This window comes from Populus trichocarpa, chromosome 5 (genome assembly GCF_000002775.5).
Source record: "Populus trichocarpa isolate Nisqually-1 chromosome 5, P.trichocarpa_v4.1, whole genome shotgun sequence".
Lineage (NCBI taxonomy): Eukaryota > Viridiplantae > Streptophyta > Magnoliopsida > Malpighiales > Salicaceae > Populus > Populus trichocarpa.
The window spans coordinates 20,026,417-20,052,492 of record NC_037289.2 but is presented as its reverse complement, the minus strand read 5'-3'; the positions used below and the strand labels follow the sequence as shown (position 1 = coordinate 20,052,492).

The 26,076-nt window shown below is 33.6% G+C and overlaps 4 protein-coding genes across 9 annotated transcripts; 3 read left to right on the top strand and 1 right to left on the bottom strand.

Annotated features, from left to right (window-relative positions):
* The first annotated feature begins 1,095 nt into the window (after positions 1 to 1,095).
* On the top strand, positions 1,096 to 6,106 carry LOC7492469 (G-box-binding factor 4). 4 transcript variants are annotated; one of them, XM_024602232.2, is made up of 4 exons: positions 1,097 to 2,129; positions 2,221 to 2,292; positions 3,660 to 3,704; positions 5,567 to 6,106. In XM_024602232.2, the coding sequence occupies exons 1-4, from the start codon at positions 1,368 to 1,370 to the stop codon at positions 5,645 to 5,647; spliced, it is 960 nt and encodes a 319-aa protein (XP_024458000.1). In that variant the 5' UTR covers positions 1,097 to 1,367; the 3' UTR covers positions 5,648 to 6,106. The 4 variants fall into 4 exon arrangements, with proteins under 4 accessions (XP_024458001.1, XP_024458000.1, XP_024458002.1 ...); XM_002307464.4 differs by having other exon boundaries at positions 1,099 to 2,129; positions 3,675 to 3,704; XM_024602233.2 differs by lacking the exons at positions 3,660 to 3,704; positions 5,567 to 6,106 and adding an exon at positions 2,588 to 3,649 and having other exon boundaries at positions 1,096 to 2,129.
* A 2,161-nt stretch (positions 6,107 to 8,267) lies between these two features.
* Positions 8,268 to 10,663, top strand: LOC7492468 (early nodulin-20). Of its 2 annotated transcripts, XR_008059203.1 has the most exons (5): positions 8,270 to 8,659; positions 8,776 to 8,891; positions 9,147 to 9,560; positions 10,254 to 10,439; positions 10,470 to 10,663. XR_008059203.1 is itself a non-coding variant. In XM_002307463.4 (4 exons), exons 1-4 carry the CDS (start codon positions 8,494 to 8,496, stop codon positions 10,320 to 10,322), a joined length of 765 nt encoding a protein of 254 aa, XP_002307499.3. In that variant the 5' UTR covers positions 8,268 to 8,493; the 3' UTR covers positions 10,323 to 10,663. The 2 variants fall into 2 exon arrangements, 1 of the variants encoding a protein (XP_002307499.3); XM_002307463.4 differs by having other exon boundaries at positions 8,268 to 8,659; positions 10,254 to 10,663.
* A 3,706-nt stretch (positions 10,664 to 14,369) lies between these two features.
* On the top strand, positions 14,370 to 16,763 carry LOC7469224 (uncharacterized). Of its 2 annotated transcripts, none has more exons than XM_024601543.2 (2): positions 14,370 to 15,123; positions 15,207 to 16,763. In XM_024601543.2, exons 1-2 carry the CDS (start codon positions 14,976 to 14,978, stop codon positions 16,676 to 16,678), a joined length of 1,620 nt encoding a protein of 539 aa, XP_024457311.2. In that variant the 5' UTR covers positions 14,370 to 14,975; the 3' UTR covers positions 16,679 to 16,763. The 2 variants fall into 2 exon arrangements, with proteins under 2 accessions (XP_024457311.2, XP_002307498.4); XM_002307462.4 differs by having other exon boundaries at positions 14,386 to 15,123; positions 15,213 to 16,763.
* Positions 16,764 to 20,349: 3,586 nt separating this feature from the next.
* Positions 20,350 to 21,931, bottom strand: LOC7469223 (protein ROH1). The gene has a single exon (XM_024601544.2). The coding sequence runs from the start codon at positions 21,777 to 21,779 to the stop codon at positions 20,610 to 20,612; it is 1,170 nt and encodes a 389-aa protein (XP_024457312.1). The 5' UTR covers positions 21,780 to 21,931; the 3' UTR covers positions 20,350 to 20,609.
* Between the last annotated feature and the right edge of the window lie 4,145 nt (positions 21,932 to 26,076).

Below are 26,076 nucleotides of genomic sequence, written 5' to 3'. Positions count from 1 at the left end.
TAGAGTTACATATTTTCTTTCCAATAAAAAATTTGGGGTGTGGAATTCGAAACTCATCACTAATAATTTTAAAAAATAGTATATTTATGTTTGATTAATCTTACTTATGAAAAACAAAAGTATTGCAAGATTTAATCATGAAGAGGTATATTATAGGTATTTTTAAATATGAGTGCATGTAAAAGACAATTTTTTTTTTTATTAATATGGGTATCTGAGTCAGCTTGTGTGTACCTCGACTAATTTCACTGGATAATATTTTTTTTTTTATCATGTATATGATTAGCCTATTTGTACAACTATTTTTAAAATAAAAATAAAATTCACTATAAATTTATAAATAAGTTTAGTTTTCAAAAGGTGAAGGATAACACGATCTATGTCAAGGATAACATGATGATATGGTGAAGTATTGCCTGTTGGTTTGAATTTTTTTTATTAATATAAATGTTTTGATCAATTTGTGCATACCTTGACTAATCTCTCGAGCCCTGAAGTTAACAACCATGTAAGTTTTCAGTGACCTTAAGATTTGTGGAATTTAAATTAATAATTTTTAAAAAATAAATTTAGAGTCTAATCACCCCCTAAGAATTTTCATGGTTTGAATTTTATTATATTAAGTTAGTGAGTGGTTAATTTTTTAAAATAAAATTTTGGTATAACCCGATGAATAATTGCTTCCCGTGAATGCAAGGAGCACTAAGTCAAACCTCAAACCTCCTAAATAATCTCTCATCTCTTTTCAAAAAAAAAAAAAAAGAGAGTATATAATAACAACAACAATAATAAAAAAAATATTATTTTCTATAATGTTGGGCTCAAGTTGTTAGATCCAGGCCCTTGTGACAAAAAGTGAATCAAAGAACGTCGTAAATACGGGTAGACATCAATTGAAACAGAAAGCCCAAATTGACCCAGCCCAAGAATCCACGGTGTAGAGTAACGGACAGTTATTCTAGCTTCAACCACCAATCACTATCAGACAGTACCACAACCTCCAAATCATCATCAAGATCAAAGGACATCCGCAGTCCTTCACAGCCATCACAGCCGTCCATCAAAGCTGAAAAAGGAATAAAACCCAGTCAAAGAACCCAACAACCCCACCCACGCAAATCGGCAACCCCACCCCGGCCGGCAAAATCTCACGCGCTTTATACAAGCCTTCATTCTCTCCAGGGAGTCTCCCTGATCCCAACAGAATAACAAACTCAAAACCCAAAATCTCCCGAAAACCAAACCCAACAAAAGCAAAACCCCAGATTGAAAGTAAATTTTAAATAATGATAATAATAATAAATAAATAAATTGAAGCTGGAAAATCGGAAGGAGAAAAAGGAAAGTCTCCTCCTCCTCCTCCTGAGATGGCTTCGTCGAAGGTGATGGCGTCGTCGAAACCTAGAAATTCGGATCTATCTTCAACAACTTCATCTCGATCGCGACGCGCTATTTCTTCTTCCCTTTCTGCTACTAATACTACAGAAAAACTAGCTCATCAATCTACTGACCAATTATTCCAAAGAGAATCGACAATGACAGTAGACGGCATCTTACGTAACGTATACGCCTCTCCATCAACTGAATCGACTCTCCTCGGCGCACAAATAACCCTAATGGAAACTCCTAACCCTCCCCCTCCTCCACCAATCGAGACAAATGGTACTGATAATCAGGATATGAGCGTTGTAATTCCACAAGAGACTAAGACTGCGGATGATATATGGAGAGAAATTGTGGCGGGAAGGAAGGAAATGAAGGACGAGCCAGATGAGATGATGACTTTGGAGGATTTTTTGGCTAAGGCGGGGGCGGTGGATGTGGTTGGAGAGGATGGGGATGATGTGAAGATGCCACAGCCTGAGAGGTTGAGTGGAGGATTGTATGCGTTTGATCCTGTCCCGCCGAGTGCATTTCAGGTGTTGGATAAGGTGGAAGGCTCCATTGTTGGGTTTGGGAATGGAGTCGAGGTGGAGCTTGTAGCTGGTAGTGGTGGTGGTGGTGGTGGAGGAAGAGGGAAGAGAGGGAGGACGGTCGTCATGGAACCCTTGGATAAGGCGGCGCAGCAGAGGCAGAGGAGGATGATTAAGAATCGGGAGTCTGCTGCTCGGTCTAGAGAGAGGAAGCAGGTCAGAGGTTTATATATGTGTGTGTGTGTGGGCACGCACGCTTTGTCATGATTGATTGATGATACTGATTCAACAATTGTGGGTGTTTTAGGCTTATCAAGTGGAATTGGAGTCTTTGGCAGTGAGGTTAGAGGAGGAGAATGAGCAGCTGCTTAAAGAGAAGGTAATTCAACTTGTATTATTTTCAGCATAATTTGGAATTATGAATTCGGTATTTGTTTTCTTTTCTTTCTTGTTAGTATAACCTTATTAAATCACAATTTGGTACTCATTGATACCTTTTCCCTGCTATTTGGGACACTTTGGTATAGTCAATTAGTCTGAGCTTTTAGCTTTGTGGTCATGGAGATTGTAGTTAGCAGTTTGCTGTTCGATTATTGCCTTCAACCCCATGTTGTGTGAGTTACAAATAGCAACACAGAAACTTATGGTGGTGATGTTTTCTATGTTCGCTTTAGCCAAGACATAAATTGAATTTGGATTGTCCAAATCATGGCAGCAACGACAAGAAAAATAACATCAGCAATGCAAGAACCAAAAGCTATCCAAACCCAGTGGCATAGGGCTGCTGCATTGATCAATTATTCTTACTTTGCTCACTAAACAAATTAGTCATAAGACTTGTAATGTAGGTATATTAGTTCTTGTGTCCTGATTATCTGTTGTCATGTCTTATGGATCCTACTTTCTTAGAGCGTGTTTGAAATCCATTATTGTTCTTAAAACTTTTCAGAATGGCTTAAGACAATTGAAATGGGTAGAAATAAAAATCCTTAGGCATCATTGTGCATGTCAGACCTATTGCCCTTTGATACACAGGATAGCCCTGCTGCATCTAAACATATGTGAATTCAGACTTGTAGATTTAGATAGTATAAAATAAGTTAAACAATATGCAGCCAATTTCCACATTATGTTTGCACTGGCTTGCTCCTGTCTCTTTCATAAGCTTAATGTAACGGAGACTTTGTAATCTTTTTATGACCTTAATATTCTATTTACATCGCCTATTGGTACTCACTGCTTAGTTTGTAGCTGTTTTGCTTATTCCTTACTGTCTCCTTTTCATTTCTTCTATTCAGTCTCAAACACATGAACATCTCATAATGCTTTTTCCCAGGCTCTATTACAAAAAAAATGTTACTTTGTTAGGACCTAGTGCCGTGCTGTTGAATGATGCATTCTTTTCTTTAAAGTGGACACACAATGGCACATTGAGAGTTTATCAGCTTTGTTTGCATAAACAGTTAATGGTTAGCATTATTTAAAACTGTAACAATCAGTGTTATGCTTTGAAGTTAACACCAATAGATACTTCATCATGGGTCATGTAGTTACACCCAGCAGGTATAAATTGCCATGCTTTTCTGGTCTCTCCTGGGCTTTATATGTCTAATTTGTCTGTATGTATTTATTAGAATTTATTTAATTAGAAAAGATCTCAATGCCTGTTTCATCAGAGGCATATGGTGATCTACTTGTTCTGCATGCCACAAAATTTTTTGGTGTGTTTTCTCTGTCCAACAAAAGCTGTTCATTATGCAGGAAGAGAGGACCAAGGAAAGGTTTAAGCAGGTACTGATTCTCTTCTGTTACTATTTTATCACACTGAAAACACTAAAACCCTGCTATAACACTGTATGAAGTTTGGAGTATAAGTGAAACGCATTGAACACATAAAAATGGAAATGTGTCAGTAGAGGAAGAAACACTATGAAATGTAACTACTGAAAGACACTGGTTTCACTTGGATTTCTTGTTTAGGATGATAGATGCTTTAATGCATATTGTTTTAAAGGTGTGCTTGACTTTGGTTTTGAATAACCATCCAGAGCAGCTTTTCCAAAAATTTGGTTTTAGGTGTGTTTGGGTTCTAATAATAATGTTAAAAGGTTAGCAACCTAATGCTTTGAGTTTTGAAAAACCATGGTGGGGGTTGAAACTATCCCCTTGCCATTTATGGAACGAAGTGGACTTGTGTGACTTTGCTTAGGACTTCAATGACATGGTTGTATGTTTGTGCGTATACTTTGCAGTATGGATACATCCATATACCCGTGCATTGGGTGGTGGGATTATGTATTGTATTTGTGTTGATGAGCTATACTATACTTGAAAACTCAAGGGAATAACTAGATTTGGTTGGCACAGGAACCCTCATTGTCTTTCTGAATCAGGTTCTGTTCTACTGGATAGGTTTTGAGGGGGAATTATTGTATTAATGGACACTGGGTTTGAAAGCAAACCTATGTTCAGAGGTTTGGTAGCACTATAGGATTCAAGAACTCTTAAAGATTCTGAAGCTTAGAAGTTTTGAAACTTTTACAATTGAGGAAAGTGGAAAATGAAAGCATCAGAATTTAAAATGAGGAAAAATTGAAAATTGTTGAGAAATGCTTATCAAATTGTTAAGGAGCCAAATTACCTTATGGACAACAAAACTAAAATGTTAGTTGCATTACAAGATGCTTCATTGAAGAAAGAAATGGAGAAAATAGAGTAATTCATGGATATGAAAAGGAGTTTTTGTAATAGAGGTCTCAATTCTTTAACTATTTGTACACATCCATTTTGGAATTGCTATAAACAATCTTTTTTTAACAACATATTTGGAACTAATTCACTATCAAAATTGAATTCAATTATCGTGTTCAAATCGACTCCAATTAATAAATAAGTTGAATTAACATGTTTGGAAGAGAAATTCTATTGCTATATTCAATTCATTTTGTTTCTCATATTACTCTCATTTCCTTCCTCTTATTCCTTCAAAAGTTCTCTCAATACATTAGATATTTCCAACAACAAAGAAATCACCTCCTTTAACTATCACAAACCCCTTCTCTCTTTCTACCTCCAGTTCTCCACCAATGTCTTCACCACAAATAACCCACAAAATCAAATCCAAACCCTTTGAATAGAAATTAGAGATTTAAATTATTGACAATCAAAATAGTTCCAAACATGAGATCTTATTATAACCTCTAAATTGAATTCAATTCAAAGGGTTGTAAACATGTTGTACTAGTTTTTGAAAGACAATGTTGAAATGGGTTACAGTGGTACAGATTCCACCTATTCTTAATTGTTAACACTAACCCATTGAATAGAATGCAAAATGAAGATGTGTGTTTTATGCTTGAAGGTTTTCAGGTCTTAAATTACTGTATACCAATTGTGAATATTTTATTTGAGCACTCAGTAGAGACTACTCAATGTAGTAGTAGCCTAGGTAGACTACTATATATAGTAGCATGGAAGGCATTTATTCTTAGATGATTCATAGTTTTGACGACTCTGAGCTTCATTAACTATATATAGAGCCATTGATTCTTTTTCAGAACCCTATAGTGAGCATTCACAGGACGAAGACCATTTGAAATTGTTGTTGCCTTTTTATTTCTATTTTTATTTTATTTATTTATTTTGTTATACAGCTTATGGAAAAAGTGATTCCCGTTGTTGAGAAGCGAAGGCCACGACGCGTGCTCCGGAGAGTCAACTCTTTGCAGTGGTAGATTGTTTGTGCTCGAGGTGATAATTCATATGGTTCTCATACATGGAGGAAAAGCAGCATCCTCCCGGAAATTCATTTTCTAGTGGATTAGATTGTGAACCCAATCGCCATTTAGAGCAACCGTGGTTATTTATGTGGGGAGAGAGAGAGAAAAAAAAAGAATTGCGACCTGAATCATAAAGTAAATTGCTTAAAAGTGAATTAGGGGGCAACGATCCTGTCTAGATAGATGGTAAAAGGTTTTGGTTATTTATGTAGTTAGGAGGTGCTGCTACGCAATGCAGTGCTTTGTTACCCTCAATTGTGGTATAGGGGGGAAGAAGTGCTGGACTGGTATACTGTATTTATGTGCTGGCAAGTAATGAGAGTTGGCAGAATATAGAGTGGTGGTGGTGTCTATTTGTAGCAGAACTTGTTTTGATTTTATTTTGCTGCAAAATACTTGCAGTCATGTTTAAAATCCACGTCTCGGAGCTCTGACCATAATGCTGCAGGTCCTCGATACGGCATTCTAGGAAGTTTTGTTTTCTTTCAGGTGTAAATTCTCCGGTGGATGGCCTCTGAGGAAGAAAACGTAGAGCCCGTTCATTTTAGAAAACGTAGACCTTGGATTTTGGATGTTAAATGGATATAATATTACTAAACGATTCTGGAAGGGAAAGGAGGCATAAATCCAAGGTGTTAGGGCAGTGTTGGATCTCACCACTGATGAATCACTACAATTTTTAGGGGATATGATGACTTACTTTTAGTTGTTTCTTTTTACATCAATGAGTTTTGGACGCAAGATCTATGATTTATTTATTTTATTAAAAAAATAGCAGCCCCCAAGACAGTTGAGAATTTATTTAGGAAATGTCACATTTCGTTGGGTTGCTAATATCTGATGGATTGGTTCATACTCAAAGAGGGTATACTCGCGATGAAGGTATAGAGAAAACCATGATATTCAAAGAGTGAGATACAATATGGCATTTCCTAAGGCGCAATTGCCAACTTTCTAGGGTGATAGTCCATGATGATGGATCAGAAAATGCAGGAAATTTTTTAAGATTCATTTTACACTTATGTACATACATCAATGAGTGGAAATAACTTCCTTATACTTAGAAGGGTTCTTGTAGGGAAGTGATGATATGACTCATTGACAGCAATCCACAAGAGCTATTTATAGGAGGTTAATTTGGTAATAGAAAAGATATGGTGGAATAAGGGGTATACAAATATGCTGAGATATATGAAGAATTAAAATCTTTAATGCATACCTCGAATCCATCACTATCATAATCATACTATATCTTAAGTTTCATCAATGGATGAAAGAAAGACATCAAGATCTTTAAACCAGTAACACTAATACATGCTTTTGGTCAAGCTAAATGGCAAGATGAGTCCAATCTTTTCTTAGCTTAAAATAGTATATTCACTCATGGAATAGAATGGATACTTCATAAAACATAGGAAAATATTTGGGTGTTATAAATTAGGCCGTTAAAGACCGAAAAACCGATTAAATCATAAAAACCAAACCGTGAAAAAAAACCGATTAAAATTTTAAAAAAACCGACTTGTTTGGTTCGGTTTTATAAGCCTGAAACCAAAAAAACCGAACCGAACCAAAACCGGAAAAAAACCGAGCCAAACCGGAAATAACGAGTCAAACCAGTTTGAACCAGTTTTTGTCCTAAAAAGCCTAACCGAACTGAAACCGGTCGGTTTGAACCGGTTTTGGTTTTTTTTAAAAAAAATTTAATTAAGTTATAACAAAAATAAATCATAATTTTTGAAAAATAAATCTGAATTTTTAATTATTTGATAATTTATAAATTATTTCTTATATATAAGTTATAACAAAAATGATTTTAGCTAAAAATTTGAACGGCAAAAATTGAAAAAAAACCAATTGTTTGATAAAAATAGATAATATAAGTTGCTATTAATGAGTTAGAAGTGAAAAAAAATGATTTTTTATTAAAATAAAATCTAAATTCAATGTTATAACAATTTTTATATTAAAGTTAAGAGTTATTTATAATAAAAATATTTATATTTTTTTAATTCAAAGATTAAGAATAACTTAATTAATGTGCAATAATTATATCAAACTTAAATATTAATACTAGAGCCACGTCTAGCTTGCTTACTGACGAGCATACCCCCTTTCTGCTTATAAAATAGGATATTTTCTTCACAAATTACGAGTATCATCAGATTATACAAGTTAAAGATTAAAATCAACAAAAGTGAGAGATTTTATAAAAGAAAGTGAATCAGATTCCTCACCTCCCCATATAAAAAAAATTATTTTTTATTTTTTTTAAATTTATTTTTAATATAATACATTAAAAGAATTAAAAATATATAAAAAAAATCATGGTACCGTAATATTACTTTGATAAGTGATTGTAGGCTTTATAGCTATTGACTGCAGAGTGTTATAATCACAGACTAATCATTCTAGAATAATAATCTCCACCATTTTCAACCAGAGCACCCAAATATTATTCCCTTTGCTTTTTTTTTTTTTTTTACAAAATTTTGAGGAAAGTTTTTCCACAAACAAAATCATTCCACCACCTTTTACTGTATAAAATAATAAAAAGCACCACAATCTTCAATATCCATGTCTGTCATCCATTCAGAAAAATCCCCACATCAAAAGCCAAACACACCTGACATTTTACCTGCCTCTCCCTTCCCACTTTCTCCAAGACACGTAGTTTTTCCTTAGATCTCTCTCTTGTTGTTGGACGAGCCAGAGGGCCAAAGAGCTGCAGAGAGCCAGAGACAAGGCTACAAGCACCAAGGGCTTGAATTAAAACCCCTTGTAGTAATTGAAGTCCTCTCATGATCATTGCCTCTCAGTCGCCACAGCTAATGAAGATTTTTTCCATGCTTCTGTTTCTGCTATCTGTTCTCTCCCTACTCTCGCAACCTTCTGACTCCACGACAATACTCGTAGACGGTTTTTCAGAGTGGAAAGATCCTAATGTTTATATAGGAGACTCCATCAGTGAGCACTTGAAACCCACCATTTTTTAATTTCTTTGTTGTTTTTTTTTTTTTTCGTTTTTTGTGCTGCAAATTGATATCATTACGTTGTGTTTTTATTTTCTTGGCTTCTCTCAGTTTTCAATCACAAGTATCGCTACAAGTTGTACATTTTCCAGAACCAAAGAGCCTTCAGCCTCTGCAACTTCACTCAAGCTACGCTTCTCACCAAGCCCAATTCCACCTCCTACACGGTATCTCTTCTCCCTCTCTCTCAATTGTAATTACAATAATGTACAAAATCCCATGTTTTTATACATGCATATTAGGCTGCTATAAGAAATGTCTCAAAATTCTTTGTTCCTGATGACAACAATTACCAATTTCTTTTCACAATGCCAAGAATTAGCTCAAAAAGTTAAGATCTTTTCCCCCTTTTTTCCCCCTTCATAGCTCAGACTATAAAATGTGCTAACAATTTTTCATGTTCAATATGCAAATAACTAAAGTGGCACCCATCACGCCCTGGTTTCTTCTACTTCACATTCAACAACGGCTCTCTAAAATCCTGCAATCACGATTCACAAAAAGTCTCCATAAAAGTCTCTCCGTCACCACCGCCACCAGTACAGCTCCCTCCAATGGCATCAACTCCAGTTCCAGCACCAATTCCAGGCGACATTACGGCATCTCCTCCTGCGTGGCCTTACCATCCTCGAGATGAAACAGCCTCTTCCCCTGCTCCTGCACCTAGCGGTAGTGCTGCAAGCTCTCCAATGGAAACAGTGCCAACATCAACGCCAGATAAAAGTGGTGGTAGTGGCATCCCTTTTATTAATAGCAATCCTGCTGTTCCTTTGCCTACTGGTGAAATTGATTCTGCGACTATTAGGCCATTGTCCACCTCCGGCCATCATCGACCGGTATATTCCGTTTCTCCTTTTATATCTATTGTAAAATATATTTTGCATTTTATTATACTAGATTTAGTTTATTATAACAAGAATAGGCAAAACATAAAAATATTAGCATCTTGCAAAATATACGTATCAAAATCTTAGCATATATATTAATAATAAAAATAATAATTCCTAAATTAAAACAAAAAATTAAAATAATAAAAATTTTGTTGTTCTCTACGATAAATCCGTCCTTAAAATTTTATTACACATTATTTATGCAACTATATAATATTTGAAATAACATCATAAACATTATAATTACTTCTAAATAAAGTTTTTGAATTAAAATAAAACAACTTAAATATATTTTAACAAAATATGAACCTCAACTCTAGATTTAAAGGGAGAACAAACCAAAACATAAAAGAAAATAAAAAAAATTAAAAAAGAGGTGAGAATGATATAATTGAGATAACAATTTAAAAAAAAATTAAAAAGCCAATTTTTTTATGTGTTTTGAAATAAGATAAATTCAAACCAATTCTTAACTTTTATCACAATAATTAATGTACTAATATCAGTAAATACTCAAGCAGTAAAGTGTCTTTCAATTTTTTTTTTAAAAAAAATGTAAAAAGAAAACGGGGTGTGTTGTATATTATGGTGGACTGGTCTTGATGGGGGTGTTCTTTTTGGTTGTGGGTGGAAATGCAGGTGGCAGTGGGGTTACTTGGATTTCACGGGCCTCTAATTTGTGCTGCTTTTCTGCTGCCGTTGCTGTAAAACAGAGGAGGGACAGAGCACTTCGATGCAAGTTGTGTAAAACAAATCGGTTGTGACTTGTGAGTAGTATATAATATATGCATAGTTAAAAAGAGTCTAGAGATGATGATGATGGTGATGATGATGATGATGATAATGATGATGATGTACCCTACTTTGGAATCATCGGCTCTCTTCCACTTTTGCTTTTTGACATGCAATCGATTACCTCTCCTTTTTCTTTCCTCAATTTTGTATATTTTAACGGAATTTGAAGCTCCACCACACCAGCAGGCTGCTGGGGTTAAGGTTTTCTCTTTCTAATATATATATATATAAATTATGATGACTTCCCGCCATAATTATCTTATACCCTACGTGGGATTTTCATTGTGTATTTTTTACTATTTATTTTCTTGTTAAATTGTGTAAAATGTTATATTTTTTCATTTTAATCCTTAATTATTATTTTTTTTCTCTTCTCAAATCTGTTTCCTTTCTTCCCTTTTTATTTTGTCTTGAACAAAGCGGCCGAAATAAAAAGAAGAGATAAAATAAAAACTATGATTCATAAAAAATAATAAGAATAACTCAATATAGGATTTTTCTCTCTTGTTTTCTTTTTTAACTGAGCTTAATAAATAATTAATAAAATATCATTACTTAATTTTAAACACCATAAAATATTTTGGTTTGGGATTTCAGTGTTTTACTTAAAAAAATATCAATTTAATATTTTTAGTATTTTTATAATTTTAAAATACTAATGTTAAAGATAAAAAATAATAATTATTTATATATATATTTTAAATAAAAAATAATAAAATATATATATATCAAAATAACAAATACATTTTGATTGGTTCCGTATACACCGGAGCCTTAGATTTTCCTTTGATAAAAGCACGGTAGCATTGACTCATAAAAGAAAAGTCTGAGAGAGGGGAAAAAAGAAGAAGTTAAAACTATGGTGGACCCCACGAAAAAAGTGGTTTCATATTTCAATTTTCACCTGTACCGAGAACCACTTTCCCTCATTTCTCTCCTCAAAATAGAACGCATAGAGCAACCGCTGGCAGCTAGAATTTCTTGATGGTTCTGATCTTTTTCTTTCTTTCTTTCTTTCAAGAGAATAATTTATATATATTTTTTAAAAATTGTATTTCATGATAAGATCGAATGCTAAATGTCAATCCAAGGAAAATATCGGAAAAAACACCAATATAATTAAATTCACAGGATCCAATTCTTTTCTTTTGTGCAATAAAAAATAAGTTCAACCAATTAACAAAAATTAAATAAACACACAACATATAAAATCTTTATGTGAAGAACCATGGTGTAGAAAAAATCATTGGATCATAGTCCATTCAAATTCTTTTATTAATTCAATTAATATTATCATTATAAAAATGAATTCCATCAACAACAATAAAGAAAAAAGGCTCGATAGAGATCGATGATAACTGGATCGTTTAGATTGTCTTGTGTGAGAATGGTGTTTGTAGCTTCTTTTAAGTGTAAGGGTGCAAGTGTTACTTGCTTGCGTATCATTGTCTTATCTTTTCAGCAAACTGGATTTATCTTTATGCACTTGGTATATGTATGAGAGTTAGTTGCAGTATAAAAGAAAGAGTGAAAATGCAATTGTATAGCTGCAATGACATTATGGGTATCTGCACCCAATGGGAGAGATGTTGGAGACTAAGAAGAGATGGAGTTACTGTGGTGGGGAGGTTAGTCACTCTCCACTGTACTGGATTCTCATCAGCTATGAAAAGAGTTATTGATGAAAGGTAAAAGAAATGAATTGACTTTTTGTTTAGTTTTTCATAAACGGTGCTACTGATAAAATCATGAAAAAAAACTTTACACAAAAACATATTAAGTTTTCATGGTTTGTTATGAAATTTAGGTTTGTGAGCTAGGAGTTTCCGAAAAAAATTGAAGAAAAATAAAGAAAAAAATAGAAAAGAAAAAGGAAAGTGAGTTGATCACTAGGTAGGTTAAGTCAGGTCAGTTTGTTTGATTGCCTGATAAGTGACTTGTTGGCCTGGTTGCTCAATTATAGGCCCTTGGGAGACCAGTATGGTTGTCTCGGCCTAGGCCTAGAACAACCAAAAATTTATTTTAAAAAAAAATTAATTTTTATTTTATTTGTTCCATCACCTGGTACTAGTGTAGGAATGGGACACAACTTACAACAATTTATTATAATTCAAATCCTAATTTAAAAAAGTAAATTTAACCTTTTAGATTTTATTTATTAGTAATTGAATCCTAAACTTTTTGATTTTATAAATTATGCTCTAAATGACATTAGACTTCCTGCATCCCTTACTGTGACACTTGAAAGATCTCCACTAATTTATGTGTGTTTGTTAAGGTGGGGTTTGGTACCATTATATATTGTTTTATGGTTTTATATTTTTCAAAAACTAAACAAATAGTTTTAAGTTTTAGTTTTAAAATCCAAAATAGTTTCTATAGTAAAGAGTAGTAATACAATTGAGTCCATAAAAGTCACAACAAAAAATTTATAGGGCCCTAGTCAAAAAGGAAAATATAATGTTTAGATGATTTAAGTGATCCATGAACAATCAACGGTTTAAAATCAATCCTGATGAGAGTAATGGACTCCACATTCTACTTTTTGTGATTTCTTAAAACTAGCTAATAGTTTTTTTTTTTTTCAATTCGAGTGTGGTTGTGGTTGTGGTTGTTTTTTAAAGTATTTTTTACTCGGAAATATATCAAAATAATATTTTTTTTTTATTTTTAAAAATTATTTTTGAAATCAGCGCATCAAAATAATATAAAAACATCAAAAAAATATTAATTTAAAATAAAAAAAATTAATTTTTTCAAAAACTACACTAAAAACAAACAGAGCCGATCGAATCCATCTAGAAATAAGTGTTTAGAAAGGGGAAAAAAGACAACAATGTTACTAAACACTGCCAAAGTGTTTCTTCTATACAAAGCATCAAAATTAACCTTAATTTGTTTTAAGGATAATTTTAACATAGATTCTGGCAAATTTTTCTTTCATATGAGCTAGGAAAGTGGAAAGAAAAAGGGGAAAATCACTATGATTCAACATTAAAATTACTTGTAGAACATTGGAAAACTAACTTGGGTCTTATATAAGCATAATATTCACTTATTTTCTTTTATTTTTGACTATATAATGAATGTATTTATCTTTAATTAGACCATAGAGGATAGTTTAGTATGCCTATGAAACTGACTTAAAAATATTACCTATAACCATTAAGCTAGCAAAGTAAAATAAGTTTGAGGAAGAAAGTAATTACAAATAGATCGAATATTCACGAAGCGTAGAAATAATGATGCTCTTATTTTCATATGAATTGTAAAACAATCATTATCTTTTAATCCTAATTCAAATCACTGAGTAAGTAGCAACTCGGCTTCATTGATTTTTTTCTTTATCAACTAGACTTCGATGATTTTGCTTGCATGCGTTTGCTAAAGCTAAACACATTACCAAATTTTTGTATATTACCGATGAATTATTTTATTGGTATTTAGATATTAATAATTTATCAATATTTTTATTTGCATTTATTAATTTTCTAGCAGTCACAAATTCATTTTATCGATTATGACATTTTTCTCCAATTCTCTTAGCTTCAACACCACTTCATATGGATTAGCACTACCCTCAGTTGATATGGATAGAAAAAAAAATCATCCAATTCTCTTAGCTTCTCGATTAATGGAGGTCACCGTCAAATTTCCTAACAAAAGATCCCAGAAATAAAAATATATGCAGTTTTTTTTTCTCAAATACATATTAATAGAAAAAAATTAACACAAATAAAATCAATAACAACCTTTAATAATATGCTATATTCCTTCAATTTCAGGCTAGTTGGCAGACTTAGACTTATATGGTGTTTGTTTTTGCGGTTAAATCACGCTTCTAAAAAATCTTTATTTTTTTTGCTTTCAATTAATATTTTTAATGTTTTTTTATTGTTTTGATAGACTGATGTTAAAAATAAATTTTTTTAAAAAAAAAATTCAATGCATTTGTAACCAAAAAATACTTTGAAAAGCAATCACTATCGCAATTATTCTCCAGTTTGAAAGAACGTTTCTGAAAAGAGAAACAAGCATCCATGAATCAAGAAAGATTAATATTATGAGAAGAAATTAAGGAGTAGATGTGGGAAGAAAGAAGAAATATTTACCCTGTGATATTTAGTTTCGGTGTCCATTGAAATTGACAACATGAAAGTGGTAAGGAATTCAAGAGAAATTTATTTCCTGAATGAAGGATGATCGAGTTTATGTGATCACTACCTGTTTATGCTAATCAAAATTGATCTGTTTGCAACGTGGTTCACAGGGTGTTAACCCTTAGCCAAGTCATATTTCAGTTCCACACTATGGTATAAAAAAGAGCCGTTAGCTTCCCGCCAAGGTGAAAACACACATGAAAAGCAACCGACTTTTAACTGTTTATAACAGATTATGGCAATTCAATATTAGGAAGCAATGAATATGTGCCTTTCTTATGTACACACTTCAAAGCCACCATTCATTTCTTCTGTTGCTTCGTTCAAATGCATTGCATGTTTCATCATTGGCTATTAATTCCATCCAATTTGTCTCTTTTGGAGAGACAAATAATCTAAACGAGCCATGGAGTTAGAACTGGGACTCAAGATCACCCATACTAGAGATGATATCACCTCCTTCACCGGCCTTCGGGTTGCTAAAGACCATGCTGGTCCTCTCTTCTTGTCTAGAGAAACCGAGACCATGTTCAACCTTATTGCATATCTCACAGGTAATCAATGTTAACACTTCCGAATCTTGTTGCTCTTATTGCTGTTGTGATCATGATGGATATTGTGATTAGAATTTGAAAAGGTGCAGGTTTTAGAAAGGAGAATATTGACATCAAGATTAGTGAAGATGGTAATCAGATCACAATCAGTGGGAAGAAGCCAGTTCAGGAGCTGGTGTTGGTAGGGTGGATTATGCACAAGAAAGAGGTTGAGTTAAGGGCATTCAGCAAGGCTTTTCGAATCCCTCATGGTGTCATTTTGGATAAAATCAAGGCAAAATTCAGTGACCAAGATTTGACTTTGACGATTACTCTGCCGAAATTGGTGAAAGGAATTCGTGGTGTTGGGATAGAGGAAGTGAAGGAAGAGGAGGTTGATAAAGGGAGAGGTGAAGCTACACAAATCACAGCGGATAGGGCTCCGGAAGGAGAGTGTAGAGAGCCCGAGATGAAGAAGGTGGAAGAAATCGACCAAGTTGTGCAAAAGGAGATGAATACAAGGGAAGCTGAAACAACAAGAGCAGTAGCTCTTGAGCTTTCAAGGAAAGAAAAAGATAATGAAGCAGCGAAGGAAGAAAGCATAGAGCCCAAGATTAGAACAGATGAAGAAACTGCTCAGGTCAAGGAGCAGGCAATTGATCAAGGGCAATTCAAGGAAGTAGAAGAGGTAGCTGATCACATGTCCGGTGAAAGAGACAATAGCAAAGAGATAATACAGGAAAAATCTGCAGAGCCAAATATTAAAAGCAAGGAAGAAAGTGAAAAGTTTGTGGAACAGAAGGTTGATGCGGGTGACAGAGTGCCTGAAAGAGTTAGAGATACAACGTTACAAAGGAAACCTGAACCTAAAGATCAGAGCGAAATAGAAGAAGCCATTCTTGATAAGTCAGAGCCTCCTGCTACTGCTACCACAGCTACATATCAGGAAACAACAATCAAGGACTCTAAGCAGTTTAAGCCAGAGAAAGAGATTGAGCACCAAGAGCCAAAAGAGCCCACTCTAGGTGAAGAAACGGAAAGCAAGGAGCTTCCTGGTTTGAAAGAGCAGTGGAAGAAACAGGAAACTCCAGAGGCCAAGAGCACGGATGAAGAAACATTGCCAAAACATCCAGAGCGCAATGAATTGCTACAAGCTTTCAAGGATCTAGTGACTAAACAACCAGAAGCGTCAAACCAACCATCATCTCAAGCTAATCAAGAACATGCTGTAGAAGAAAATCACCCAGTCAGGGCTGAAATATCACAAGAATCAGTAAAGCTGGGAACAGAAACGAATGTTCAAGAACCAACGACACCTGGACCTGATCAAGAAAAAAAGCTGGCAGATAAATCAAGAAATGATGAAGCGCAGGAAATCAACGAAGCAACAACTGATGATGTTGTAGAAGAGCATGAATTGGTAAAGGTGAAGGATCTAGGTGAAAGAGCAACAAATAGAAAGAATTCTGTTTCAAGAGGAACCAAGTTATTTCCTCCTCTTGTTGTTGCAGGGTCGGCCATTCTTGTCTCTATCATAGTGCTTGTCATTAGTTGGATTAGAGCTAAGAAAAGGTGAATTATATGTAACCGAGTGGGCTTTATTTGCTTTGTTATTGTTGACAGCAATAAAATGGAGTGCATCAAAATAGTAAATCCGCTATAGAACAGGTTGAAGTTTGGCATGCGTATTAACATGCCATTGGAGCACGCCATATTCGTGCATGATACTGTTCTTATTATTTCAGAATTACAGCTAGAATTGCTACAGTACGTAAGAATTTTTAACTAGCACTAAGCATCAAGTTGAGACTTGCCTAATTATTGACTTAAATCCCAAAGACCACATATTTTGTTTCCCGGATAAAGTAAATCTAATTCTAAGATACTGATACTGCAATGAAATGAAGGTGTGCTATTTTGTTAGGACTAGAACGTCTAGGACCAACCACTGCACAAATATTCTCGGTTGCGAAGAACATAGGTTGTTTCTGTGATATTGATAAGCATGCATTCCTAACAAGATAGCTTCAAGAGACCCTTAATTTCCGCCATCGACCAAGAATGAACTAAATATTCAGTTACATCAATTGGAGAATGAAGGTAATTTGCTACGAGTTTGACAATCCTTCTACACATTCAGCAGTGTTTTTGAGAGTTCCAAGTTTTTATTTCCTGACTTCCTGCTCTCCATTCAGCAGTTGTTGAGGGGTTTTTATAAGAGTCCATTAATACTGTATTCATTGCAGCATATCGTTAATAGAAGTTCACTTTCATTTATCACGGAGCTAAAAGATCGTAATAAATGACCAAATAAAGAGCAATTATGTTACCTACAGATCATATCAGCCAGAGAAATGAAATTAATGGAAGAAAATCAACTGAACTCTCCTGGTTAATTGGGAGAGACAAGCGACTCCACAGAAACAATACACACCATGTGCTAGCAATATCATGTGTGGTGGCTGTGTTTTTTCATTAGGCCCATGCAGAGCCCGGACACGTTGTGCATCACAAGATGCCTTGCTCAAAGTTCAGTATAACCTGCATAAGATTTAAAGAAGGGCCATTATTAGTTGAATAAAATAGTACGCCACTCTTTTGTGCTGTTACAGGGACCAGTATCGTGCCGGCATCTCCACTATTTTCTCTGGTTGGGATGTAAATGTCTAATCTGCTCTCTTCAGGATGTAATGTTTCACCAACCATGCCCGTGCTGCATAAATAAATAAGAGGGTAGTGATGGGTTGCTAAAGAAATTTCCTTTAACAAACATTGATAAATAAGTTATTGGAGAGGAATAGCAGGATTTAATGCTTCAGAAATCTATTATTTTCGGCGAGGCGAACTTTTTACAGTAGTAGACAAGAAATGGCCATCAAATGGACATGGTTGAATCAAGTAAACACAGAGAGGAAGCAGTGTCCTCAACAGTACTCAGAATTAGGCCGCGATTGATATGTTTTATTAACTGTTACCGATCGTATGCCGAGGACTCGTTTGTCTCAAGAGTTTCAACCACTGAAAGGCGTCAATTTAATGCTTTTCAGTGCGCCCCTTTCTGAGACAAACACGCTCTAAGTCTCCACAATTTATACATAAACTAATCAGAAGATTGGGTAGATCAATTATTTTGCCGACAAACCACAAGCTAACACCTGATAGGCTAAAGACCTAAGGTACTAGTGGCTAGAAATTCAGTTCTTAACGATGTTTGAAGCCGCAAGAGGGTCACTGGAACTTGAGCCCATGGCCTAGTCTGGTATCCATGAGGGGCATTGTGAAAAGAGTAAAGAAACAGAAAAGAAATACACTATTGCCCTAGTTTATCAGGGAGATATGGAGTGGTAGTAAAAGAGCAGAACAAGTGTAAATGGCATCTTGTATTTGTAGAAATTCGATGAAGTGTATTCCTCCTTGAAAAACACTGGAAAGAACAATTTTTATTGCAAAGGAAAGGACAGAATACGATGTAAACCAAAGAGCGAACATGGACCCCGTCAGAAGACAAGAAGGGATAAGAGGTGGGGAAGCAAAAAAATAAGAGATGTGCAATGGAAGCTTTCGTAGCCCAAAAGGTCAGAAACTCTTAACAATGAAGCAAAGCATCGCTAGCTGGTGGTTATAACATGGGAGGGGTGGTTCTTAGATTACAGGTACGAAACAAGGCATTTGATTTGCATTTGCTGTTCTGTACCTAAATTGGAATTCTTACCAATTCAGTACACAGGGTCTTCTGCACATAAAATATACTCCCTAAATAAAAATAAATAGAAACTCATATAAATATAGTTTATATAGTTTAATTGGTCAGGTTTTAGATTTGCTTTTCAATGGTTACGAGTTTGAATCTTCTCAGAATCACTGGAAATTTACATAATCATTAAATTCAGGACTCGTTAAATTAGTCGAGATATGCACAAGCTGACTTGAACACCCACGTTAATCTAAAAAATAAAATAAAATTAAAACTCATTAGAGAGTCTCATCAAGTGCCGTGGCTACCCTCCTATTGGTTGTTCATATGGAGTAGATCAAGAATGTAACATTTCTGTTTTCTAGATCGAAGTAGGGTAAAAAGAAGAAAGTTAATTGTGAAACAGGCTAGTATAAATTCCCCCCACAAGCATATTGTGGTCTTCACAAAACATGTTGGGAACTTGGCTGGTGCGAAATTGTTCCTGGCAGAATAAAATTCAGAGGACATCAAAGGCATAATGTGTCTGCATCAGAAGAAAAAAAAAGAGCTCAGGAAAGTCTTAAAATGCCTTCTCTTCTAGACAAACAAATTGCTGAGATTCCATTCTAGATGCAAAATGTGTATGGGGTCAAAATGCTGGAAGTTTCAAGGGCTCGAGATCAGACTGAATCAAAGTCAACTACAACAGCGGATGCCACCAATTAGTTGTTCTAAGATATTATGCTAAGATATTTAACTATTTTGCAAATTGCAAGAAGAACAATATAAAAATAAGCCTCAGAAGAAGTTCAAATGGCAGCAAATCAAAGTCAAATGAACCTCTTAACTAATATAGAAAGCTAGAAGCTTGACCTATTACACGTAAGACCCACCTCTGTGACAATGAAAGCAGAAACACCAATATCCTGCAGTAATTTATTGGTGGTCAGAAATTAATCAAGTAAAAAAGAAAACTTCGAAATGGAATTCTTTAGTCTTTATTTGCTCAAAAACAAAATAATGAAATCACTGGAGTTATGAAAAAATTGAAGATACAGAAAATGGAGGATAAACAAGATCTATCCCTGTCCTCATCCACGGACACAACAACTGTAAGTTGAGATATGGGCAAATGCTGACATTTTTTATGAATGTTCAACCAGGTCATCAATAGATGCAACATTCCCCAGTTGAATCCTTGATAGAAGGTTGGGAAAGGAGCAGGCAAGATATCTTGTGAAGGCAATTGCCCATATTACAATGTCAAGAGATCAACAAGTGTGTGCAAGAGAGGGAATGGATAAAAAAGACTACCTGCAGGCTCAACAGAACTTAGGTATCAAAACAGAAAATCTCATCACATTAACATGTACAAATGCTGTTTCTTTTTATATCAACATCTAGCTATATATAAATTCTCCAAGGAGATCACAACGAGATAAATACAATTATTGTTAGCTTGTAATGACCAAAGATCATAACTTTAAGCAATTAAGTCTCACCTTTTCCAATACACATAAGAGTATATGTATACCTTTAACAAAAAGCAAATCAAAATCAAGAACAGAAAATCAGCTACAACAGCAAGATGCATTTTCTACTGAGAAAAATTCGATTATACAATAGCAGAAAAGCTGTAGATCAGCAGCAACCAAGTGCTGCAATCATTTGCCCCAGTTTCCATATCCTACATTTCTTTACACAGCATATATATTGCCCCATAAATACAAGAAAATTCTCCTTTCCTTACCCATTTATTTTCAAACCATGCCTCAGAATCATTCTCCATACCTTCATCTGCCAAATCACAAATGGCCCGTCACTCAAAACATTACTCGTGATTAGGCCTTCCCAAAGAATCAAGCCCTTCAGTCCGGCTGCGAACAATCCTATGAAACACCTCTCTCACTTGTCTTTCCAAGGGATCCAAACCCTCCTTTAAAACCTCACAAACATTTGCCAATTCCATCACTTTTTGCCTCACCTCTCCTTCTTTTTCCTCTGTTAATGGAAACTGGGCCCAATCCGTCAATTCGCTCATAACCCTCGTACACTTATCCATCTGGTAAAGCTCTCTCAACAACCCACAAGCATTCCTCCTATCCCTTTTCCGCGACTCCTCCAAGATCCTCTCGTGCAACGACAAGACCGATTGAGCCCACGGGAACTGCTTAGGAATGGAAAAATGCACTTGCAATCCTCTGTCCTGGCACGGAATCGCAGCCACAAGTGCCCACATTACAAAAAGCAAAATCGTGTTCATAGAATAAACAGCCACCGCAATTCCATTAGTGGCCACAACTTCATTTCCTCGTGGCACAACCAAATTATTCCCAATTGCCTGTAGCTGCCTGGCTGCAGACCACGACCGCGACACGCTCCACGACAACGATCTAAAATGCCCAAGATTCCTATGATGCTGATCTCTGGACGAAGCTTGTTGTCTTCCAAAAGACCGATTTCTTTGAGCCAAAGTAGATGCAGTCGAATCCTTCTCGTCCAACATAGAAATTGACAAATCAATCAAAGCTTTTTTAGCACGACGAAACTGACCTTCACCAAACAATCTTTGATCATCCAAAGCACACAAAACAATCTCCAAAAGCTTCTTCCACTCTCTGATCTGCTCAATTCCATCACGAATCGCGTTACAAACATCCAAAGCCTTGACAGTCCGTTCAAAAAACTCCTGAACTAACCGGTCCAGCGGCGGTCTATGGACCAACGACTTGTTATTGAACAAAATCACTCGAAACTCCTCCTGACAACAGAGGAAAGAATCGAGAAGTTTCCGGATCCAAGCTAAAGAAAGCAAACGATCAGGTCCGACCGCTGATAAATCAAGAAATCGGTCGGTAACTTGTTTCTGAAAGGCATCGAGTTCGAGCTCCAGAGTTGAGGTAGTTTGAGGAGAATCCATAGAATGGACCTGGTCGCGTCGGAGACCTAAAATAGAATGTCTAAGTGATGCCGACGAGCTTTGATAGTCTGTGGCAGGCATTATCACATCAAAATTGATTAAGGACGAGAGGTGGAGGGTGATTTTAGAGAGACAGAGGAAGAAGAAGAGGGCCTGCGGGGTTTGATGGCTATGACTGTGAGAGAAACCCTAGGAGCGAGGGGGTTATATATATAGGGAGAGAAACGGACCGCGTTTCATGTTAGTTGGAATTAGAAAGGTCTAATTAAACGACATGGTTTTCTTAAATAAAAATTAACGTTCTCTCAAATTGAGGATTTTATGTTTCACTTTTTTTATAATATTCTTTCCTTTTTTAACAAGTAGCAAGTAAACTTTGGAGATTCTTACAGGAACAACACACGCAGCGGACACGCCTTTAGCTAGTTGGTTAGCTTTGCAAGTGTTTTTGCTTTCTTTGTAATGGATTTTGGTCTCCGTTAAGTTATGTTTTTATAATATTTTATAATTTTTTGTTTTAAATTAATATTTTATATTATTTTAATGGCTTGATATTAAAAATAAATTTTAAAAAATATTATTTTAATATATTTAAAAAAACATTTTAAAAAACAATATTTATCATATTTTTAAATATTATTTTATTTTATTTTACAGTTTTAACTAGTGTTATTCCTTTCCAACTGAGTCGTTTCATATTATTATATACTAGGGTTTTATATGTTATGTCATTTAAATGTTATTTTTTAAAGTTTTTTTATTTTTAAAAATATATTAAAATAATATTTTTTAAAAATTTATTTTAATATAATACATAAAAAATTATTTTATAAAAAACATGTTGGTAGCAGCGGAACAAACACAGCCTTCAAAAGGAGGAGATGGAAGGGTGTGATGTCTGCCACGTGATGGGTTCCGGTGAGGGAATGTAGAAGACGGAGTCATTTTAGAGAGGGGGGAGTGTACACGTGGAAGATACAGCTGGGTCTTCGTTGGCGCGTAAGAGTGGAGAGCTAGAGAGAGGGCTTGGTCTCTGACTGCATCTAGAAGAGAGTGACTGACGTGTATTGTTTTCTGAACTTATAGGACGAGATTACCCCTGCCTGTAAAAGCATGTCAATTGGCTTTTATTTCTTTTTTAAAATAAAAAAAACCCCGATCGTTAATCCGTTATTAGCAAGTTTCATATTCGTTGAAAACTGATTTCAAATAGTTTTAAGCTTAATAGATCCATTTACCTATCATATGGTATGGCAGTGAATTCACATAAAAAATGAAAAAAGTTGAGGTGGGTAAAAAGTAAATAAAGGGAGATGATATAGACTGGACCGGCCTAGAATTTATATATATATATATATATATGGATGGATGGATGGATGGATGTGAAAGATGATTGGAAAAGGGAGATTTCAATTGAAAAGAAAGAATTAATATATACAGTAGTGTAGGCGTTGTGTACAGATAGTAGGAGAAATCGTGTTTGATAAAATTTTATTTAAAATTAATTTTTTATGTTTTTTAAGTATTAATATTAAAAATAAATTTTAAAAAATAAAAAAGTATATTATTTTTATATAATTTTAAATAAAAAATACTTTAAAAAATAATAATTATAATAATAATAAAACTCGATGAGGTATTAAATTAATGCAAGATTAGTTTTAGGCTCCTCCAGAATGAGAATCCCTTGTTTCGTACTTACATTTGTTTTGTACTTATATTCAACGTTTCTGGTGTCGTATCTGTTAGGAGGCTTTTAATACGTGCATAAAAACGCGCACGGTCATTTTAAGTGTAAAATAATGAAAAAGAGAATGTATAATGGTTTTTTTAAAAAAAATATTTGCTGTTGTATTTGTTTTTTATTTTAAAAAATATTTTTAATTTTTTTTATAATTTTAGTTTGTTTGGGTGTATTGATGATAAAATAAATTTTAAAAAATAAAAAAATTATTTTAATATATTTTTAAATAAAAAATATTTTAAAAAACAATCGTTACTATAATTTCAAATATTATTTTAATATTATAATTTGTTTTTTTATATTTATCTATATAAAAAGAAATTAAAATTTTTTTTTTGCAAATATATTTTTAGTTATTACCAGCATTTATGTCCCTTTATGCTAGGTGGTTCATATTGAGAATGATGCAAGAAATTTTGTAACACGTATTACCATGTTTGGAAGTGTGGTTGTGATTGTTTTTTAAAGTATTTTTTACTCAGAAATAAATTAAAATAATATTTTTTTATTTTTAAAAAATTATTTTTGACATCAACACATCAAAATAATCTAAAAATACTAAAAAAAATATTAATTTAAAGCAAATAAAAAAATAAAAAAATTTAAAATTTTCTAAAAAACACTTTTAAAACACAAAAATATACAGAAACAATATAAATTGATATGTATTTGCTTCCGTGACAGATAGGTACAATATAGTCATCAAAGATCAGCACAGTAGTTATGTTTCAATTAAATTTAGTTTAAAATAGCCTTGCCTTGGAATTTCTTCAAGTCTTTTCATAATCTCGTAAATGTTGCAAAAAATATAGCAGTCATCCCACCATTTAGACAAACTAAATTCATTTTAAAAGAGAAAAAATCAATTAATTTCTATTACTGGTAATAAAGCAACAATTTAAAATTCTAAGCTCGAGAGTTGAGAAATCCTCAATGGAAAACTGCAGATCTCTGGTAGCAACCAAAACAGGCCTAAATTCCAGCGGTAGATTTTCATTACCTTGGTTCTACACTTCATCACAATTTCCTGTAACACTTAAACTGGAGTTTCTGCACTTGAAAAGCTCATTCAAGGTCTAATGGAGTCTACTCCTCTTCATAAGAAAATCCCAAAATATAACATCAGAAAAAACCAGGAGTTTAAGAAAATCACAGGAATGTCATTTTCTACAGTGAATGTCCCATACTGTTTTAGATTTTTTTGTTAACAAGATAGGTTATTTGTGTAACGTTGTAGGCTATCTTTCAACGTGTAGGAGAAGTTTCTTTTATATGATTTTTAATGTGTTTTTAAACAATAAAAAAAAATTCATACACACGCCTCGTAACCTGAATTGATTCATTTATATTTTTAAAAAAATATTTTTTATTTAATTATATGATAATAAAAATAAATTCTCTAAAAAAAATAATTAAATATTTTTTTTTTAAATGATGGGGGTGCACAAAAAAAATGTTTGCTAAAATTTAAAGACAACAGTTATATTCTTATTAAAAAAACAAACTAAAATTTTAATGGCATTTTAAAAAATAATAACTCAAGTATATTTTCAATTGATTTAATTAATAAAGTATTGTATCTAATTAACATTTAGTTTTTAATTCAAAATTGAATAAACATAAAATAGACAAAACATATTAAAAGAAATTAAAAAAAAATCAGATACGTGGACTTCACGCTCGATGTGTTGGCATGTGAGCACAAGGCCAGACGTATGGGCCTAATTCTTTTTTATTATTTAAAATTTTAAATGGGTAGATGATAAGTTGTTTGCTTATTTGTTTTTTTAAAAAAAGCACATGACGTGTTATTTATAAGTCTAGTTTTCAGTGATTGTGGAGATGGTCAAAAAATCAGGCAGTGCATTTTGTTGTCCTAAAAACACATGCAAAAACACTCTAATAACCTTTAAAAACCAATTTCTCAAATAAAAAAAACCCCAAATTGGTTTTTTAAGCGATATAAAAGCTAAAAAAATATTTCAAAGACATTCCTCTCATTAAGATGAATACTTTGACATCAAGTTTGTCATTTTTATCAATGAAATTAGAATATTTTTCTCTTTTTTATTGTTTTAACTCTTTCTCTCTCCTTTCCGGTGAGAAAAATAAAGTTTTTGACTAAACCATTCAAATGCCAAATTAAAGGGACAACAAAAGATGTTTAAAAAAATGATAGGTAAAATTAAACAAAAAAGCTCTCACACCATTATTTTTTTAAAAAGACTCTCATTCTTTTTTTCTTTAATTTTGTTCCCCTCATTCTCAATTTTTTTTAAATAATAGAATTGGATTTGTTTTTGTAAAAGCGAGCATCCATAGTTTTTTTAAAAAAATAAAAGAGCTGCTATTTTTTCTTTGTATTAATTTAGATTCTCTCATTTTCAATCTTTTTCAAATAATAAAATCAAATTATTATTCTTAAAATTGAGCATCAACTTGATGCCAAGACAATTTTTAAGACCTCAATAACCATAAAAAAAAACAAATTAAAATAAATAATCAATTCCAAGTTTCAATCAATGAAGAAACAATGATAATAGTAAAAAAAAAAAAACATTGTTTCAAATCACATTTTTTTTTTATGTGGGGGGAACAATATTTTCTCCACATGTTTTAAGTTTTTAGTAGATC

Bases quoted from the DNA above. Each gene is read 5' to 3' on its own strand.
- LOC7492469 (XM_024602232.2), top strand. From the start codon at position 1,368: ATGGCTTCGTCGAAGGTGATGGCGTCGTCGAAACCTAGAAATTCGGAT. The intron at 2,130-2,220 runs GTCAGAGGTTTA...TGGGTGTTTTAG, and splicing joins GGTCTAGAGAGAGGAAGCAG to GCTTATCAAGTGGAATTGGA. The intron at 3,705-5,566 runs GTACTGATTCTC...TTTGTTATACAG, and splicing joins CCAAGGAAAGGTTTAAGCAG to CTTATGGAAAAAGTGATTCC.
- LOC7492468 (XM_002307463.4), top strand. From the start codon at position 8,494: ATGATCATTGCCTCTCAGTCGCCACAGCTAATGAAGATTTTTTCCATG. The intron at 8,660-8,775 runs GTGAGCACTTGA...GGCTTCTCTCAG, and splicing joins TTATATAGGAGACTCCATCA to TTTTCAATCACAAGTATCGC. The intron at 8,892-9,146 runs GTATCTCTTCTC...AAATAACTAAAG, and splicing joins CCAATTCCACCTCCTACACG to TGGCACCCATCACGCCCTGG.
- LOC7469224 (XM_024601543.2), top strand. From the start codon at position 14,976: ATGGAGTTAGAACTGGGACTCAAGATCACCCATACTAGAGATGATATC. The intron at 15,124-15,206 runs GTAATCAATGTT...GAATTTGAAAAG, and splicing joins CCTTATTGCATATCTCACAG to GTGCAGGTTTTAGAAAGGAG.
- LOC7469223 (XM_024601544.2), bottom strand. From the start codon at position 21,779: ATGCCTGCCACAGACTATCAAAGCTCGTCGGCATCACTTAGACATTCT.